This window comes from Sinohyriopsis cumingii, chromosome 10, assembly GCF_028554795.1.
Source record: "Sinohyriopsis cumingii isolate HCF-2022 chromosome 10, ASM2855479v2, whole genome shotgun sequence".
Lineage (NCBI taxonomy): Eukaryota > Metazoa > Mollusca > Bivalvia > Unionida > Unionidae > Sinohyriopsis > Sinohyriopsis cumingii.
Genome location: NC_142970.1, coordinates 82756305 through 82776602, shown reverse-complemented (window position 1 = coordinate 82776602; position 20298 = coordinate 82756305). Strand labels below are relative to the sequence as shown.

The window sequence follows — 20298 nt, the reverse complement described above, 5'->3', positions numbered from 1 at the left end:
CCTCAGCCTTGAAAATGACTTACCAGAGCGTATGGCAATTTTCAATGCGCATAGTTGCGTAAGCTGCATTGGCTGTTGAATTTTGAGTTCCATCATTGGTTCATGTCATGTCACAAACAAAGTGATTGCAATGAATATAGTTACTGCCTGTCATCGTTTTGTTTTGTGAGTTTAAATGCATCTAAAAACACTGGCAGATGAAGGACATTTTAGTTTGAGGTCAACCACTATGCCCGTTACTTTGGCGTCTTGCTGCAAGTAAAAACTGGTCACTCAGGAGAACTCCAACAAGCTATTGTTTAATGGCGTTCTTGAATGTTGAATACATATGTCAGAATGTCGGACTATACATAAAAGGTTTAATGACTTTGATTCACATGTAACCATAGTTCCCTTTTAACAAAAAATGCAGATGGTGAGTATTCATTTCAAGCTATATCCCGTCCCCTCGGACATTTTCTCCCATCCAATCTCCCAGTGTGAGAAGCAGGTATATTAAAAATCTTAAATCTTCTCCTAAGGATAAAGAGCATATTTAAAAAAAAAATGACATAAATCAGGCAGTTTCTGTCTGCAAGTGGTCAAAGTTTTACATTCATGTTTCAATATAAACATTTACTGCTAACTTAAAATGTTTGTTGGTGTCACAACAATAACCACGGTTTGCTAGTGCAAACTGATATGGAAATGTTTAGCCTTTAGTTCTGATATGTCCCGTGCAACTGGTTCCTTGCAATATATAAATTAAAACATGTATTATATTTGTATTATACCAACCACATTAATTATTTGAGAGTATGTCTTTTTGTAAGTGCACTTCATTATATACTGATATTAAGGGATTAATTAAAGTGATTAAAATAATTGAATTAAAGCGAATCTCTATCAGTGACTGTTCGTGCAATAAAGAAGGTATTTTTCATGAAAAAGATATCGTTGATCAACATTTTGTTGACATTCTATCATCCAGCACCAGTAAAGGAGGAAGATATTTACTTTGAAGTTAGCAGCTACGCTTGTAACCAATTGTCAGTCAAGAACGTGTCAATCTTCGGCGCTATTTTTAACACTGATCTCTCAAAAGATAAACTACCTTATGAATGAAATATTTATGTTTGCGGGAAAAATTATTTTTAATTTGTAATATGAACTGCAAAACTTTATGAGGTCAAATTGTTATATTTTGGTAAACAGTTGGTTTCCAGGCTTTGTTACACTCCGGGATTTTTTTTCTTCATATTTGCGTCCGTTTTAACTAACCCAGAAACAGGCATAGATTATTAAGACTATTCACTTTTTTTTTAAATGTACTGCAATTATCTTAAGTTTTAGAAATTCATATGTTGACATAATTTTAAAATGAACATTTTATGCTGCATGCTTTTGTTAAAAGTTCCAAAGAAATTGATTCTTAATAATTTATTCTGTATTTAAAACGAAGATGTAATATTGTTTGGGTTATTAACCTACTATAAGTGTGATTTCGTATTTTCTTGTTATCTGTAGTCGAATCTTGTCATAAATAACATATAATATCTTATAGTTTTAGATATGTTTATGATTAAACGTTGAATGAGCCAGTATTACAGCTAATATCAAACTTTACGCAGTAACAGTATTTGCGATGATCTTAAATTAATGTGATTGAAAATGATTAAAAATAAACAGGACAGAATTGGATTTAAAGCCTTTGAAAACGAAACATGTTCCACTCTCATGTTGCAGAGATACAAATGTTTCATCAGGTCTTTCGGCTCTAGGGCACTTTGAAATAAGAAACCATGCGTCAATACGAATCAGTGCAATTAGAGTTGGATTTATATCCTTGGCAAACACATGGCTTTGCAATTTTGGGCAATATACAAGGCTCAATGTTAGATATCATGTCCGTTTGTATGCATAATACAGTACAAGTTCAATAGATTGACAACTATTATGATTGAGGAGAAACTCAACTTTTCAAAGACGATTTCAAAACAACATGCAAAATATGATGACAATTATTTTACAATTTGTACAATCGTATATGTCGCAATGCCCACTTCACGAAGTAGTTTGTAAACTAATGGGCATTTCAGTTGAATCACAAAAGATAAAGGATGTCCTGAGGATATCAACTACTACAGTAATCAAAGAAAATACTTTCCCACCCATCCGACCATGCTAACTGACATCACACACCCATTTTTATGTGTGTGTACATTTGACTTGAATGTTAGTCCAAATGTGTTCATACGTCTTTCGGTTTTGCTTTGGTTCCAAACACAGACGCCGCTTGGGCGATCCTGAAAATACTTTATATATGTGGGATAATTTCTGCACGAGTAGGTTTGAAGAAAATGAAAATGTTTCCTTCTTTTTTATACAATGATATATAACTTTTATGGGCTTCTTTTCAAACCTTGAAAAAACCGTTTTCTAAATAACTTACCCAAATTAGCATTTCCAGGTGAGCAGAGTAAAGATTCGTGTTTTGTTCTGTACACTACAACGAGTTAATATGAATATCAATGGTTGTAGTAACTTGGTTTTAACAAATATATCCAATGGATTTCAGCATATGGTCATATTTCTAATTCAGATGTTATGTGAGACCATAAAAGCAGAAACAGGTTCTGCTTTTCAGGATACACAATATTATAGTGCAAATGTTGTTTGTTTAATTTTAGTTCATCTGGAATCAGAGGCTAACCTATAAAAACAATTTCAAGGAGGAAAAAGTAAATGGAAATGACTTAGAAATGTTTGTTTAAAATAGTCGCTGATATTTTCCTCTATTCCTCTCAGAAGAGATAACTTGCTCTATTTATATTATAAAGCCTATAGGGCAGCTGCATCAAATACACTCAAATACCTGGTCAGCTGTTCAAATTCTAAAATTCTGACTTTGCCAGGTGCATTCAGCTGCAGAGGCCGGTGCCTCAGTATCTGATATCCAGATTGAATCTCTAATGCATATTGTGATCTTTAGCACAATCCTCACATAAAGTTTTGGATGAAGCGAGAATTGTAAGATTAGCGTTGTGTTTTTGCTCTCCTTGGTATTTGTGAAAATAATGAACAAATTTTGAGTCTGTGTATACAACAAAGGTGTATACGATTAATTGGCAATTAAGATTCAGTGGCTTTCCTTTGCAAACAGATTTTTAGGAAGTTTTCCTCAGTAACACCAATACATATAGATGTCGCCAATCTTAGTCGTATCTATGCCGTAGTGTTTGAGATCGACTGATGATTACATAGGGCTTTGTTGTTTTATTTGGCTACTTTTAAAGGGAGACAAAAGGCTAGAAAGCATCTTCTCCTTACCGTAAAGGTCGCAACACTTGTTTATGCTATGTATATCTAGGCGCCATAATAAGCAAGGCAATATATCAGTCCCTTACTGAGACGGAAGTTTTATTCGTGACAAGATAATACTACCTCATGAATCAATCTAACGCATTCACCATTGGCGCATGTGATGACGCTCTCGTTATTGCGGTCTCTAACTACCTTCGTATTCTATCTTTAGCACGCTAGAGCAAGAGTACATTGTTTCAGGGGATTTTAGTCTTAATAAACGACGTGACCTAATCAGATGTAATATTAGAGTAGTGGCCAAGGGTCTGTAATTCCTTAGTTGTGTCAATTCTTTTATTGAAGCTATTTCATTCCCACTGATCTGGTAAATTCAACTATGCAGTTGTGTCAGGTATCGTATTACTGCTATTATAATGTGGAGTTGGGGCGGGGGTAACTCTAATTTAAAGGTACAATAGTTACTTGTCTCTATTGCCAGATTCCCTCTTCCAACACTGATCTGATGTTCCTCAAATACCATGTGTTATTAAAACTGACGATGATTACTGCATATAAGCCTGTGATATGGATAACAAGCTCGTTACATGTTATACTAGTCTAACATCTCATGAATGTTTAACGTCTTAGAGAATGAAATCTTATTTTATACTCTTGAAGGCTATTCCCTCCTGGGCAATGTAAGCTTTATCACCCTTCAAAAACCTATATTTTATTCATTACATTTATTTGATAAGGACTTTGAAGGATTATAATAGAAAACAAAAATGTTTTATTTCCCATCTTCTTCAGTCGTCACGTGAGAAGGTATGCGAATCGGTCTTCGCTCAGATTCGTTACCAGCTGCGAGACCGACCAGCTAAATTTCATCTTACTGATGAAGATTTCGTGATTGATAACACCCACCTTGATCCTAAGTTGAAGGAGTTAAAGAAGAAGATTGTGAAGCTGGCCTCTCAGCAACCGTTTTGGGGGGAAGAGGTTCCTGCACGATGGCTTCATCTAGAGAATGCTCTGATGAAGCTAAAGACTGCTGGTGTGAAGGTACACGTAGGAATAAACTGCAAATTAAATGGGAATGGGTGTGTAGAAAGTGATTCGTCAGTCAACATGACTTCTCATTTTCTGCTTTTAAAAGCATGACTCAAACGTGTATTGCTCTAATTTGTTCTAAATTAATTTGCGCGTTATAGGAAATCTGCTTTTCTAGGTGTTATACATATAGCAAGAATACACTTAGGACCCGTCTTTATCTAAGCTGAGTATAAGTCAAAGACAGTTTATGCTTCGCTTCTTGTCTTTCATGCATCATATGTCGTTCATTCACAAATGTTATGCAGATGTCAATTTCCACACTATATGGCACATTACATTCTGTTTAATTAACTTTATAAACGCTGCCCAAAATTTTTTTATTAAATTTGACAGAAATCAACATGCCATGGACGCGAAGATCAGTCATTTTGTTTCTCATAGCAAAGCCATTATCAGCTAAGGCAACTGTGACTAAAATTGCAAAAACCCCCAAAACATTGTCAGCAAGCTATAAAACTTCAAAACAAAATTTGTAGAAATCATCATGATATGAAGGTCTTCCATCTTCATGAAATGCCAAGAAATTATTGTATTCCAATAATGCTAAGCACAATTTGACCAGATTCCTGACTTTAAAAATATTCAGGTTTGTACGAATAATGTTGATCCACAATTGGTTGATCGATATAACTAATCTTTCAAAAAAGGAAACATTAAAGATCTTAGTGTATAGGATAGTAGATAACTTTTGGAAGAAGAAAGGCATTATACAACATTTACTCGAATATAATTATGCATCTATAATAAATGTATTTTCTCCCAGTCATTCCCCTAAATAAGCAGCAAATTTGTCGTAACCAGTGAATGTTAGAATATGACACTAATCAAGCAAGGCGCAGACAATTCTTGCAAGATTTCCATGATCCCAGTCAGCAAAAGTATTTGCGCGATTTTGTAAATGCTTTCTTTTTCTGCCTCTCGTTCTTCCTGGATTCTTTCTTTTTCAGTGCGCGCGCTTAGTTCTAGTTTCTCGCGTTCTTCCTGGATTCTTTCCTTTTCCATGCGCGCGCTTAGTTCTAACTTCTCGCGTTCTGCTTCAAATCTTTCTTTTTCGGCTTCCTTTTCCACCTGAATTCTCTCCTGTTTACGTTGAAACCTTTCTTTTTCGGCCTCTCGTTCTTCGACGCGTCGCTCTCGTTCTCTATTTTGTTCATCCTTAATAAATTGTCGAAAGGTTTCCCCTTCATATCCCAATTGTTTACCAAGCTCTGCCAATTGGCTAGTGGACGAAATGATTTTAAATACTAGTACGTTCTAAAACAAGCGTCAATAAATTAAATGCTTCTCTGATTAAAGATAAAAATTCAGTTTCGTTTACAATCAAATATACAATATTATTTCTCAAAACACTCCTGTCTCAAAGGTTTCCCCGACACTGTTGGATGTGCAAACTCAAATTAACAATCCAAAAGTTTTCTCGGATAGAAAGTTGAATCCCACCGCTGCCACCAAAATTGTGACGTAGTCGAGCTGACCCTTTGAGACCGGGCAGGGTTTTAAAGAAACAATAAACACGTTCGTGGATGACAAATGACAATATATTAAACACTGGTACTAATAATATGAAAATAACACAGAAAAGCATATAAAATGAATATAAAACACGTACGAAATATACTTTGACTACTATGTCACATTTAAGTAGTCAAAAAGTTCTAGAAACTCCATGTAAACTTCATGTATACAAATATCTCTAGCAAACTTTCATATAAACAAATGCTTGTTGCAAACCCATATAATCAACTACTGGTTGCAAACATTTATATAGTCAGACACTACTGTCATAATTCACATGTAGTCAAACATCTACTTGTTATTGTTCTTTTACTTGTAGTCAATACACTACTTGTTATTGTGCTTTACTTGTAGTCAAAACACTACTTGTTACTGTGCTTTACTTGTAGTCAAAACACTACTTGATTGGAAAATACACGTTGACACGGCCTTCTCTCTAGCACGGTCACTTTCTCCTCCGCACTTGTACCCGTACACTGGTACTGAATTGGTGGGTTATACTAGTAATGGTACACCAGACGTCATGGTATTCACAAGCCCATCCGGCTGCTCATAACCGGCGAGCTGAATATGGAAAATAAACACACCTTTCCAATAGTCTAATTTAATTGGAATGGGTTTTGTTGCAACTACTTTAAGAATATACGATAGGTACGAAGTATGACATAGGAATGCTATGCAATAAAAATAAATATGCGTAATGCTATGACATTAATACATACATAATAAGTTTTCGAAATTAGTCGTGACAGCGACTAGATGAAATTAACTCGCTACCACATTGCCTAGGTTATATCTTAATAGACTGAATTGAAAATACGATAAACGATGTGACCACATAATACAACAATGAACGTGCTTTTACGAAACTGAATAATTATTGTAAATAATAAAAAGAGTTGACTAAAAAAACATTCGACGCACCCAACTGTTTGGCTTTAACTAAATTACAATGGCACCTGCCCGACAGCTGAATATGTTTAAGAGCTTCCCTCTATATTGGCTGTGCCCTTCAATATATCTACCAGATATATATATAGCAGTACGCAATAATACACTATTTCGCACTTGCCGCGCGAGCAATAAAAGCGTCACGCGATACGACGAAAAATTACATTTACAGAAATATTACGGCGCGTGAAACAAGACAACCTGATTTAAATGAAAAGTATGGACGACTAAATGAGCCATATCGGGCATTTCGTAACACATATGTTGTTCAATAAATGCATCCATAAATGTGTATAAAATAAGTAAGATGGCCAGATTTCATATGTGCTTGTAACACGTTCACTGGATTTCATTAAATTAAATGTAGATAAATAAGGAACTGTAATATCCGTACGTAAGCTGTAATATCCGTATGTAAGATGTCATAAAGAAACTTCCGGTTTGTAAAGATAATGTCAATCCACGGTCTAATAATGTGCATAACATTACTGAAAATAGAAAAACATTTTAACAAAAAAATGTTTGACAGAAATAATCTGCTAAACAGATTTAGATTATTTGTAACAGGAATAATCATGACATAAAATATATAGAAACATCTAACACAACTGTCCTCACAGCAAACGCAGTCAATTCCAATTGAATAAGTCTGTATAGTAGCAAGCTACGGATCCTGAATTTTGGACTAATTATGTTAGTCACTTAGTGATGTCAGTTACTCTTGTCCCTCTTTTCAAATATATCTAAAATTAAGTACCATACTACGCGTAACATTCCAATGTGCTCACCAGAAATGTTTGTTCAAATAATATTTCATTAATTTACATACCACTATATTCTCTTCATTTTCATAAATCCTACATAATTGTCACAGTCACAGTTCCTATTGGCCCTACTGAGCACAAAAATACAACTGACAATCACCATATTTCCTTATCAATCTGGTGACCTGTGAATACATGTGCCAGCAATTATTGGCTCACTTCAGAACTATGGGAGCAGTAGTAATCTGATGTTGGAATTGCTGAACAATGAAAATCAAGGGAACACGTTGGTGGGAATGATACACATTTTTTTCATTTTGTCGCTGTATTATGTATCATTCATTTTAATTAATTAACTATAAATGTATTAACTATTAATTAATGAATGCATGGATCGGCTGTAGTATTTTGAGCTACAACAAAAACAGATGTCAGAGAACATGGCTGTTAAGTGTGCTAATATAATAGATATAAGGTTCATGCATCTTAGAATTATCTGTGAGGTTACTAAACACAGGTATGTTTAATAAACATATTCAGTAATACTTCAGTATAATATCAGTTCATATTCTCCATTTCATTGATGCAGTATTTTGTTTGAATTTCTTCTGACTTGGCTATTTATGCTGTTTGGTTTCATAAGCAGTATATAAGTACATATGTACTTGATTGATAATTTTTCATTAGATCATTCTACCCAATGTCTCAGTTTAACCTGGTTGGACTAATATCGTCTCTGAGCTGTACACCCAGGCTACCTTCCTAAGTTGCTCAACATATTTTCAATAACGTTGCTTACTCTAGTAACACTCGATGTGTAGGAGACTCTTTTCAATGACACTTGTAAGCCATAGACACTACATAACTCTAAATTCAAAACAGCTTCACGTTTGTTAAGCATCCATAAGCGAAATAAGGTGAAGTCAGTCCCCTTGTCTCTTATATTTTCTCTTAGTGTATTATGACCAAGTAGCACATTTAAGGAAGAAGCCGAGATTACAGTAAAATATGATTCTTTAGTAATAATTATCATCTCACTGTCGGCCTGTGCTCTCAAGCCATCATTGATGTTGTATATCTGGAAGAGCATTCGGATCTGCTCTAGTAGTAAGTGTTGATTGATGGGAGTTGGTACCAGTCCTTCCATGGTGGGACCACTCTAATCTGACTTCTGTCTCAGCAAGCAATGGATATTTTATAACACACCTCTAAAGAGGCGGTATATATTTTATTCACCGTGTCTTGCTATATGTTAGTTTGTCGACCTATCAGTCTATCTCTTGGTTACTAATTATTGCGACTAGTCCCACAGAGTTTGATTAATTGCCGTGAAATCCGCTAAAATCATGGTCATCAACTGAAGAGATACATATCGATAAAACACTTTGCTCATGCCATTTTGCTACAGTTATCGTCTTTTCGGTCTTGCCAATGTGTATGACACAATCTCATTAGTACTACTAGTCCCGTAATATTTTATAATTTGTAATGACACTTGGTAAATATTATGGTCATCGCCAGAAAATGCACATCAATTAATAAATCACTTCTGCCGTGCGACTCTCGTTAAAGTTCTCTCGTTTAAGTTATTACACTTGAGTAGCTATTGTAATTTTCGTGAGACAATCTCGTAATCACAACCTGTTCCAAAGTTTACCTTATGTTCTTTTTCTGCTTCGTCTTCTTCTTCTTATATATATATATATATATATATATATATATATATATATATATATATATATATATATATATATATATATATATATATGTTAGTGTCACTAAGAAGTTTTGTACAATTTAACAAACAATTTAATTATCACGTTTATATAATGCATATTTGAGAGGAGTTTCTGAACTGAATCCCAAATAATCTTTGACAAGTTATACTAATGTCCAAATGACTTCAATAGTAAGCGTATGTTTCAGATTTCCGAGTGTTCTTTTCCGCCCACAAATATAACGTTTCAAAATGGTGCTCTTTAGCAGAACTCATTTGAATAATTCACAACACTTCCAGACAGTAAAATATTGCCGACCAATGATCACTTTCCATTTCAACAGAATAATCCAAACACACGTTGTCCTCTGATATAATACATAAACACAACATAAAATCCGTCAGCAGACTTGATTATACAACAAAAACACAACAAATAAGAATAATGAATTGCTCAGTACGTGTGGCTTATATACAGAAGAAATGGTAAAAGATGCATTTCTCCCAACTCATACGTGACAAACCGCATTTCTCCAACATCGTAAAAGAACGTCAAATTATATAACCCATTAATTCACTTAAGAACACACCATATCGATCTGTCCAACTGGAAACAGCCCGATAACTATCAATATATTTACCACTAATTTTATTATTAGTAACTGTCAACACATACATAAACATTCATTTATAGAGCCTATGTAATTGTACGATCGTAGTATAGTAAAATAGACGCTATACACGTATGCCAAATCTAGCCATAGATCATCACTAAAATGTACAGTAATGATTAGAAATTATAAGAAATGATAGATATAAATGACAATCTAACAATGACCATGTTGACAAACCTTTGTATGACCATGATGTTTGTAAGACTTACAGCCATTACTACCTCCAGCTGGATATAATGGTTAATATAGCTTTGTGAATGATTTGTTTAAAAGAATGCTATGAATCTTAATACAACCTTAGGTGATCAGGAAAAGATATACATGTTTATAAATCACTCTTATATATTTATTCATTACGCAGTAAATTACTCACCTTTTATATAATTAACATCTTGTTCATCAAACAAGCCATAACACATGGTGAGTACATTTGCCAGCTTCGAATGGCAGGATCCGTTAGTTAGCAGATAAAGTCCTACTCTATTATGATTGTGCATGTATAAAGAAAGAGAAATAAATGCTGCTATATATACCTCTTGCAAAAACTACTCTTTATCATCTTTAACAAACAACCATCTTCTGCGGATTTTAAATTTGTTCGCATGAGTATTCTGACTTATTTTTAGGCGATTACAGCAATGTTTTTGTTACATATTTGCCAAATTGTTATGATTGTGGACTTGAGTTTGAAGACAACATTGTCAGGAAAAATTAGGGCAACCTATGCTTGAGATGGATAAATCAAGTCCGCATGCATGTTAGTACACATACTTAGATGCCATTCGTATAGCAAGCTTTCACTTTTGTTTACATATTTGTATCGGTTATACTTTTTTGTCCACGCTTGCAATCTTCTATGGTCCGTACTTTGAACAATAATCAAATCTATAGATTTTTTGCAATTCTTAATTGTATGCTATTCTCAGTTGTAGCAGAGCGGTTTGGTCTTACGAAAGGAATAACATAAAGGATTAAAAATTCCGGGACATTATATGTTACACTCCATTGAACATACAGTTTCATTTCATTGCAAGTGTCATATGAACTCTACAGTTGCAATGCTGGGCTGGTTGTTTGGGATATGGCCATGATTGCAGAATTAATATATTGTATTGTGCATATTGTTTAAGTAACATCCTAATCGTTTTAATTAATTTCTTATACAACTAGTAAAGTACTTTCTTACTTCTACCCAATTTCTCAGGTAACTCAGATTCTGATCACATTATTCATAAGTTAAACATATTGGATCATATAATCTTTATTTACTTAACAAACATTACATTATAATATAGGTTAGTTAAAATGTAGCTTGCAGTAAAACTAACTTAAATGTTTGATATTTGAAAGTCTCAACATAACGTACGTTTAAACTTCTAACGTTTCCGAGTGCTTTATAGTCACATACATAGCATGTAAAGTCTTTGGCTATACTCGAGTCAGATGGTAAAAGGTCAATGTCAGATTAGGTACATATGTTGTTAAAGAGACGAAATATTCAAACTTTTATTGATTGTTGTAACTTTGTTTTCGCCAATGTTCTCGTCTCAATATTACTTATCTTCATGTTAATTTTAGGTGATTCCATATAGCTTAGTGGAAAGCCTGAACACCAGTGGAACAATTCAGATTAAGACAAAAGAAGAACTAGACGTTTTCCTCAGATATCTTCACGAGATTGGAAGCATACTCTATTTGAAGTAAGATATCGACATATATGATTACATCTGCTGCGTATGTTTGGATATGAAGCTCAGTACTTACCTATAAGTACCTGACAAGCAATATCAGTGTGCCAGCAGATCGGGTTCGTCACTGGTTGTTATTCAAACAAAGCTGCAGTGGGAAGTAGGCAATTATAACAACGTGTATACTATTATCAAGTAATTTTAGATTATGCTTTGAAAAAATGTAATCACCTGGACATTTGTGGGAGAATTTCAACAAAATTGATAGTTTTGAAAAATAATAAATTAACTAGGATGATAAACATTTCTTAGTCTAAAAGGCAATATTTTGTGCACACAAATAGATTTTCTTTTAGTGGGATTCGGTGCTTATTTCAATTTCCAACCATATAGTTTTAATATCTCATCGTGTTGTCTTCTATGTCATATCTCTTTTGTATAATGCTCATATATTCATGGGTTTTTTTCTTCCTTTCTTGCTTTATTTATAACATCACAATTGAAATAATGTTAAAATTATCATTTTGCAAAGGCTGCAATAAATGTGTTTAATTTGATTTCATTATTAAGTGGTTGACAAAATAATATTCACTTTGATATTCAAAACATGAAATAGAAGCATGGCCAGTGGAGCTTATCTATGGTTCTTGAGTCTGCCCTGTGTAATGCATAGTTTCTTCATCCACAATTATTTATTTCGTCTGTGAAGGAAGTCCACTTTTCTGATCCAATGTCTATCAAACGTGAAATATGATTGCCTGAGACTGTAAATGCTGTGTAGGCCATATTTCCGTTCTGATTTTGATCAAACTTGGAATATATATATATATATATATATATATATATATATATATATATATATATATATATATATATATATATATATATATATATATATATACATGCATATTTATAATTTAAATTTATTACCACTCTAGGAAGCAATATTTCTGATTTGATATTGAACAAACTTTGAATATATGGCTTTTTCTGACATTATATACATATATGTATATATATATATATATATATATATATATATATATATATATATATATATATATATATATATATATATATATATGAGAATCTAGTTTTAATCAATATGAAATATGGGTTTATAACATCAATATATAGTATATATTCGATTTTTACCAATATGCATTTATATTGACGTTGTATTGTAGTATCTGCGTAGCCGAATATATCAAAACTCTTCATGACACATGTGCTTGAAATGATAAAACGAATTGGAAGCTTCTGTTCTTATCGCTTAAGAACTTGGCTGATATTGTATCATCCGCCACATGCAGGTGGACTGTCCTTACTCACATAATAGCTTTTCTGTCTCTCATCGAGAGATACCTTTCCTTCATGAGAACGAAAATCAGTGAGGAGAGGGCAGCTGCTACTTCATCGGCATACCTAACATACCTCATTTTACATTTGATATTTTACAACACTGAGTGAAGGCATTGTTTGTTGTGGTAATTAGCAATGCCAGAAAAAGTGACCCAACCCTCCAACAACTTATGCCGTGAAATAGTGAATACCACTACCGTAAGGGTAAGTACAATATTATTTTATGCCAGTTTTCCGAGGCCATTGAATCCTCCTAAATCTGACAAATTCAGCAATGCACTAGTGGTAATAAATGCATTACTATTACTATTAAAATGTAGTTTCTTGGGTGAATAGGGAGGTAAAATGAATTTTAATTATATACATTTTTCCTGCCACTATTGCAAATATTCTCTCTTCCATTTCTGGTCTGATGTTCTAAGTGTAATCGTGGCCGAAGAAAAGAGTAAGTCTATTCCATATGAGCCTATCCTGCAGTTCAATTGTGGCTGTGTTTCCTCTATTCAAGTGTGCTAGAACATTTTATACCAATTGGAGGATGTACGTTTGTAGTTTTGATATAAGGACTAACATAATTATTTTCACCCCATCGATAAACTATGTTTCAAGTCTTACCATATGGTGTTCTGCTCTTTAAAGAAAATAGATACAAAAGAGCTCATAAGATTTTGTCTAAAATCCTACGCCTTGTGTTTGTGGACTTAATCCGATTCCGTTTCGCTTTACTATTGCTCTCCACGGTGGAGGGATATAAACCTTCAAATAAAAATTGCCTCAAGACATTCACGCCGACATCAACCCCACCATGTACAACTAATGAATGGATAGCATGGAAATACTGATGCGTCAAAAGTGATTTACACCGAGTTACTGTTTAAAGACTAGATACTATCGGTAACATATTTGAACAACAGATAATAATGTTAAACATGTGTTGTATATTCTGTAATGGTATATTTAGAAAAGGGTGATCAATTTCTTACGCAACAATTTTACGCTTTTCCCTTATCCAAATAAATCGGAAGAAACGTACGCATTGACGTGACGATAAGTACAACTTACTGAGATTCTTGAAGAGAATTAATGTATTATTGCAACTTAAATGTACTCCTCGGAAATGTGGAAAATTAAATTCCAAATTGACAACCACGTTTGCTTAAGAAAGCAACGAAACAAACAGAAAACACTGACCTTTAGTGAGATATGAAGCACGTGCTTAAAACTTAACAAGTAATGCACAGACAAACAGCTCAATATAAACAAATTTCAACCATCCTAATTATGACTGTTTGTGTAATGCAAGGAACTGACCTTTTAATATATTGGGTTAAAATGTTCCTTCCGACGGGTATCTTTCCTTTTCGTATCTTCACTACAATGTTATACAATATTAACCACGATTAGTATCAGCTTGGGTAAGGTGTGTTTCCTGATAGAAACCATGCGAATCGATGCGTTGCACTTAACAGTCTCAATTAATAATGCTCAGTACCATGAGAAATTGTGTACCGTGGTACTCTGCGGTATTTATTTAAATTCCTCGATTTGTTCGACAATAAATTGCAATTATATTGGGAACCAACAATTGCATGTTCTGAGTCAAGATTAAAACACTTTCTAAGTTTATCTTTGACGATAGCCGGAATAAAATATCTTGCTCTCATTGTTATGGAAAATAAGTTTATATTATACACATTATATTATATTTTTTAAATTTGTTCGAGATAAGAGAAAACAAAATATTTCAGCTCAAACAAATGTCGCGTCCACTCACACACCCCAATGGTAAATGGTTAATGCCTAATGGTAGATAAATTTGTATGTACTATTATTACTCAATAAGTTGTAATCAAATACTTTTACTAAAGTTGCACGATTAAGCTAAAATATACTGCGATAACATTAGAGATCATGTCGATAAGAACAGGAAGTGTTGACACCGAAGCCTAAAATACTGATATAAGATACAGAGAAACCTTAAGCTGGTTGCCAACAACTGAATGAGATACTTTTTTAAGGAGGACCACTAAAATAAAACAAACTTATTCAGAAAAAGAGAACATATTTAGTAAAAATGAGAAATTACGTTTTTTTCAAGCAGATAACAATTCTGCTCCTAACAATCTTAGCATGCTGCACAGTCATACAAAATAATACATATATACATCAAAGTATACTTAAACAAATGATATTCTGTTTTCAAATCCATTTTTTTAACGAAATTTGCATTTGCTCATAATGTCGTACCCATTTGGCCACATCGTTTGTATATATGTTAAACATGTGATTAAATAATCATAAATATAAATATATTTGTATTATTCAAAGTCAAGATTTGACAAGTACGGCTGTTTTGTATTTAAAAAAAAATCATATTAAGTTTATGGATTATTTCCTCATTAAAAATAGCATATATTGTTTAATTCATAACAAGATCACCATGGAATTCATGTAGATTCCTTACCGACTGAAAGTACTAAATTACCAGTAAAGTGAAAGAGTATGGTAGAACCTATCACCAGAAGAGAGTAGCTGTAATCTAATATACCTGTAAAATCGTACACATGTACGAAGTATAGTCCCGCCTTTAGAACAAGAAGATTGATAATTGTTCATAATTATTCTGAAATAAACTTCTCGCTGAAATGATCAAAAATAATGTGGAAATTGGAAACTTTCAGACGTTTAGAGATTTTAATTTCAACAATTTCATGGCCTTTTTCAAGTATGTATTCTCTCCATATACGGTATATTACTTTACCGCTGTGCTGTGGTTACCTAAACTAAGTGGATAGAATGCACGACATAGACACATAAACGAACTTGAATTTTCAAACCATGACAAAACTTTTTCTGATTATAGTTTATGTACCTGAATATGTATAACCATTGACTTTTTATTATTTTAATTCGTAAGATTGTACAAAATGTCCAAATGTCAAATATCGAAAATTTAAATAATTGTTTAACTTTGATAATTACATTGGAGAAACATTCTTCAAAGCATAAGCAGAATAACGAAAACCATTAATGTGAACGATGAGGCCACTAGATGAAGAGCACTAGAGAATAATAAAATATATAAATTGCTATGTAAGCACGTACAAACAAGAGATGTTTCAAATGATAGGTGCAACTTATTAAGATTACACATGCGGAGGCGATTTTGTATTCCATCATATTGAAAGGAAGAGGATAAACTTCACTACTGCTAGCAAATTTCACCGTTTAACATTTTGGATACAATAAAAGCCAGGTCATGTATATAGGTGGGGTGGCTAAGAACCTCCAGCAAAGATTATACAAGTGACAATAAAGAACCCTATATCTTCATAGCTTGGTAATACGAATGGCAATGCATATACCTACATTTCTGCAGTATGGATTTCCTCAAAATATACTTACTTACTTTGTTCCACAAATCCGAATTACATGACATGAGTTATGGGTTCCAAACTTTGATACACTTTGCGAAATTGTACTGTAATTTCGACTTCATTTCCTTCAGATATCACATTCTTACTTTACTGGATACAAAACGAAAGTGATATTCCAGAGCGTCTTTTTGATAAATTGAGCCAACATAATGCATATTTATCCCACATCATGATTAAAAACAATCAATGACAGAACAAAAACACAGTTTCAAATGATCCCTCAAAGCCGACCCCTCCACTGCTCAAATTATCTGTATATTGTACATAATGGACCCAATAAATACAATCCATGAAAAGCAGACAAGTAAAATTGTGATGCAAGCAAAACTCATCCATTCCAGACCAACTGGAAAAGTTATTCCAGTGCGCATTCATTCACAATATGACTCTAAATTTCAATTTTAAGTAGGTCAAAATAATCATTATTACACTAATGCTGAGCGTGCAACGAAGTTCAATGAACTCTGGGCGGTGCTGTGTGCGCATTAATATTGTTACTGTGTATTGGTGAATCTACAGTTGTGTATTTATTTTAGAATACAGCATACATCCAATTGCTTTGTTTCTTGTGGTGTATTATTGTATTATTAAGCCTTACATCAGAACATTAAATGAGTATATAATAAAAAGTTGATTAGTTCATAATATTTTATTCCATCACTGATTTATCATTTACCATCATCTACCAGTATAATGGCCTGTTTTTTTTATCACATTGCTTATTGTTAACATTAATGGGAATGAAATCAATCCAGAAGTAAAATCGCTGTTGGTCTGTTCGGTTATAAGTTCGCTCATTTAACAGTGCCACTAAGTTCTGTTTGTGAATTATGTTGTTCCATGCTATTAGTTTGCAACTGAAAATTTATCATAGAAAGGTTTATATTTCATACTACATGTAAATGGAATAACTTTAGCTACTGTTTGTGAAAAATCCCGCTACTTTCATAAATAATACAAAATGGTAGTTTAAATTATAAAAATGGAAACGAAATCTCAATAATGCATTTAATTTTGTTTATGCATATACAGTCATCAACATCAGATATCATCCTTTAATTAATTTCAATTATCAATATATGATTGTATGACCAATTGTCATTGCATTTTGTTAATATTAACACAAAAATTTATTTGGCAGTATGGATCTTACATTATTTGCGTCTGAACTAGGAAATATTTTTTATTAAGGTAATGATCACGCACCTTACTTTATAAAAGTAAACAAATTGTTCTCGAAAGATGGAGGTAAATTGGTCATCCTCTCTCTCTCTCTCACTCTTTCTCCCTCTCTCTCTCACTCTTTCTCCCTCTCTCTCTCTCTCAGCCTCTTTATATCATGCATCCTGGATTCATGCTGGATTCATAACCTTTAAACAAGGCCAATATTATTGAGACCACGCCCATTCCGCGATGTGTATCGAATGCGACCCCCTCAGAAGGCGTGGTGTGAATACATATTATCCTCGAGACGCCGTTGCAACTTCATCAGGACTTTGGGGGACATGGTGGAAAGATCTTGTTAATCTTTTCCACTCTGTTTCCACCAGTTCGCGAAGGGTACGAATTCAACAAATCTCATGAGAGACACAGTCTCTTAGGCATATTCAGAAAGTCGGTGTCTCTGTCTGTGTTTAAAAATGTTAACGTAGCAAGTTTACAGTAATGTCTAGCACTGGAGCATCATCCAGCAAGCATGTAGAATCATGTCCCACCCAGTCAAATTATCCTGACAACAGGCCCCTCAGCCCTAACACGTAACTGTTAAACACTACCTTGCATACCGGGGCAGCTGCTAGTACCATTTTATACGCTTTTGAGACGGACGATTCAACCACTTATTCCACAGGAGAGGTTATTCAGGAAGAAAGGATACTTGAGAATTTGTATATCTTTCAAAACTACAAGACCAGGTACCCACGAATGCAAATAAATCCAGGGTATTTCAAGATAAAGTAGAACCCATCCTGATTAAGAAGAATCTAAAGTTAACCTGTATACATTCACTTTTTACCTTTATTTTGGTCATAATTTTACATTGCAAAATCATTATAAACTATTATGTATATCGTTTCCTCTCTTTTCATTAAGATACAACATTAATTGTGTGTATTAGTGTTAGATATTTTAATTTTCAGCACCACGAAATTGAAGGATAAAGTTGTACTGGACCCCCAATGGTTCATTAACGCTCTGAAGTCCCTTATCACTGCTGACATGTTTGTTAAAAATCAAGCCATCATCGACATGTGGCGTGAGTTCAAGGAGAGTGGAAAACTGACCCCAGAGCTGATAGGTTTGTAAATGCATTGTAACAGCCCATTCTGCTGTCTGTCTCAAGACATGTGACACTACTTATTTCACACTGAAAAATATATGTTTGGAAATGATTTGTATGAATTCATAATATTATGTCATAGTAAAGCATAAATGGTTCTGAATCACGGACTCATGTTTGCAAACAAAGGAAATTCACTTTTGCTATGTGTTAGCAATATATGTCATAGAAGATCAGAAGAATATAATTCACGGTCGATTGTATCTCATGCAGTTCTCGGTAGCAATTAAACCAATATTAATGAGGCAAAAATGGGCACAGCATGCAATTATTTTAAAAGTTTCCTTTCGAAATGTTCAGCGTTGAAAGTGTTTACTGTTTTTCTGACAAACCGTATTTACTGGTGAAACCTTCTTAATTGTTTATATTTCTATCTCCAATGCAATATCATTATCAGTTATGCTTCCAAGGGCAATGGCAAATGCTGGGCACATTAGTATGAAACGAAATGAGTATGGGCGTATCATTCCTATCATGCTGATTAATATTATCATTTGGTATGTATATCTATATGCTTTAACCTCTTGGTACATTATTTTATCTATACTGTTTGTAACATTTATTCATGATTGTAAATTATAGTCATTTTCTTTAGTTAGATTTTGCCTACATGTCTAGCTCTATTTTTATAGATATTAAGATAAAGAAATTGCATTGGACCTAGATGATTTCGTATATGTTGAATATTAATAATAATACTCTTAATAGTAAGACTTGCTGACGACTTTGGGGTAATTTCTCAACGGCTGGTGGAGTTGGACAGTTATAGAGGAATTATATTTCCCACTGTGTGGTTTAGGTCGCATGAATGGAAAGTTTGAAGCATTAGAAAAGTATATGATATGTCAGGTGGAGGTATGTGGTCGTAATGCATATATATATATATATATATATATATATATATATATATATATATATATATATATATATATATATATATATATATATATACAAAGGAGAAAAATGAGCAATCAGATTCATTCCTATTTTGGAGACATTTTGATTTCTTGTGTTCCTGCTGTAACTCTGCAGATGTGTTTTATATTGAACTTTGATATTATTTAAAAGGATATCATTTGTTTGGACTGTTCAAGGGAAAAGGAAAGTGCTTTTTATTTGACTATCACAATACTCTGGAACTATTGTGAATTATTCGAAGTGGTTCTATACAGCGTCATTTTTACAACGTCACGATTCATGGCGGAACAGTACATATACGGTTCTGAGATTTATTTGCAATGTTTAGACTTTAAAATAACTTTTCAGGATTAGTTTGTATTAAGTTCATCATTCTGTAAGTTTCTCTCACATTTTTATTTATAACATTTTTAATTAAATTATTTGTTAAGTTTTGCAAACGTTGTTCAATGTGCTTCCTTCTGTTACTTAGTGCATGACCATAAAGTCGTAATATGTTATTTCCAGTGTACATATTCAACTTTATGGCGTTTTCTTGT

General features: G+C 33.4%; 1 protein-coding gene across 1 annotated transcript in view; it reads left to right on the top strand.

The window, feature by feature from the left end:
• LOC149790481 (uncharacterized) overlaps positions 1-20298 on the top strand; it is a 64013-nt gene that overhangs the window by 27298 nt on the left and 16417 nt on the right. Inside the window, exons 4-6 of the mRNA XM_089972531.1 lie at positions 4093-4344; positions 11595-11716; positions 18642-18799. Coding sequence (XP_089828657.1) covers positions 4093-4344; positions 11595-11716; positions 18642-18799 — 532 coding nt within the window. The remainder of the gene's footprint in view (positions 1-4092; positions 4345-11594; positions 11717-18641; positions 18800-20298) is intronic.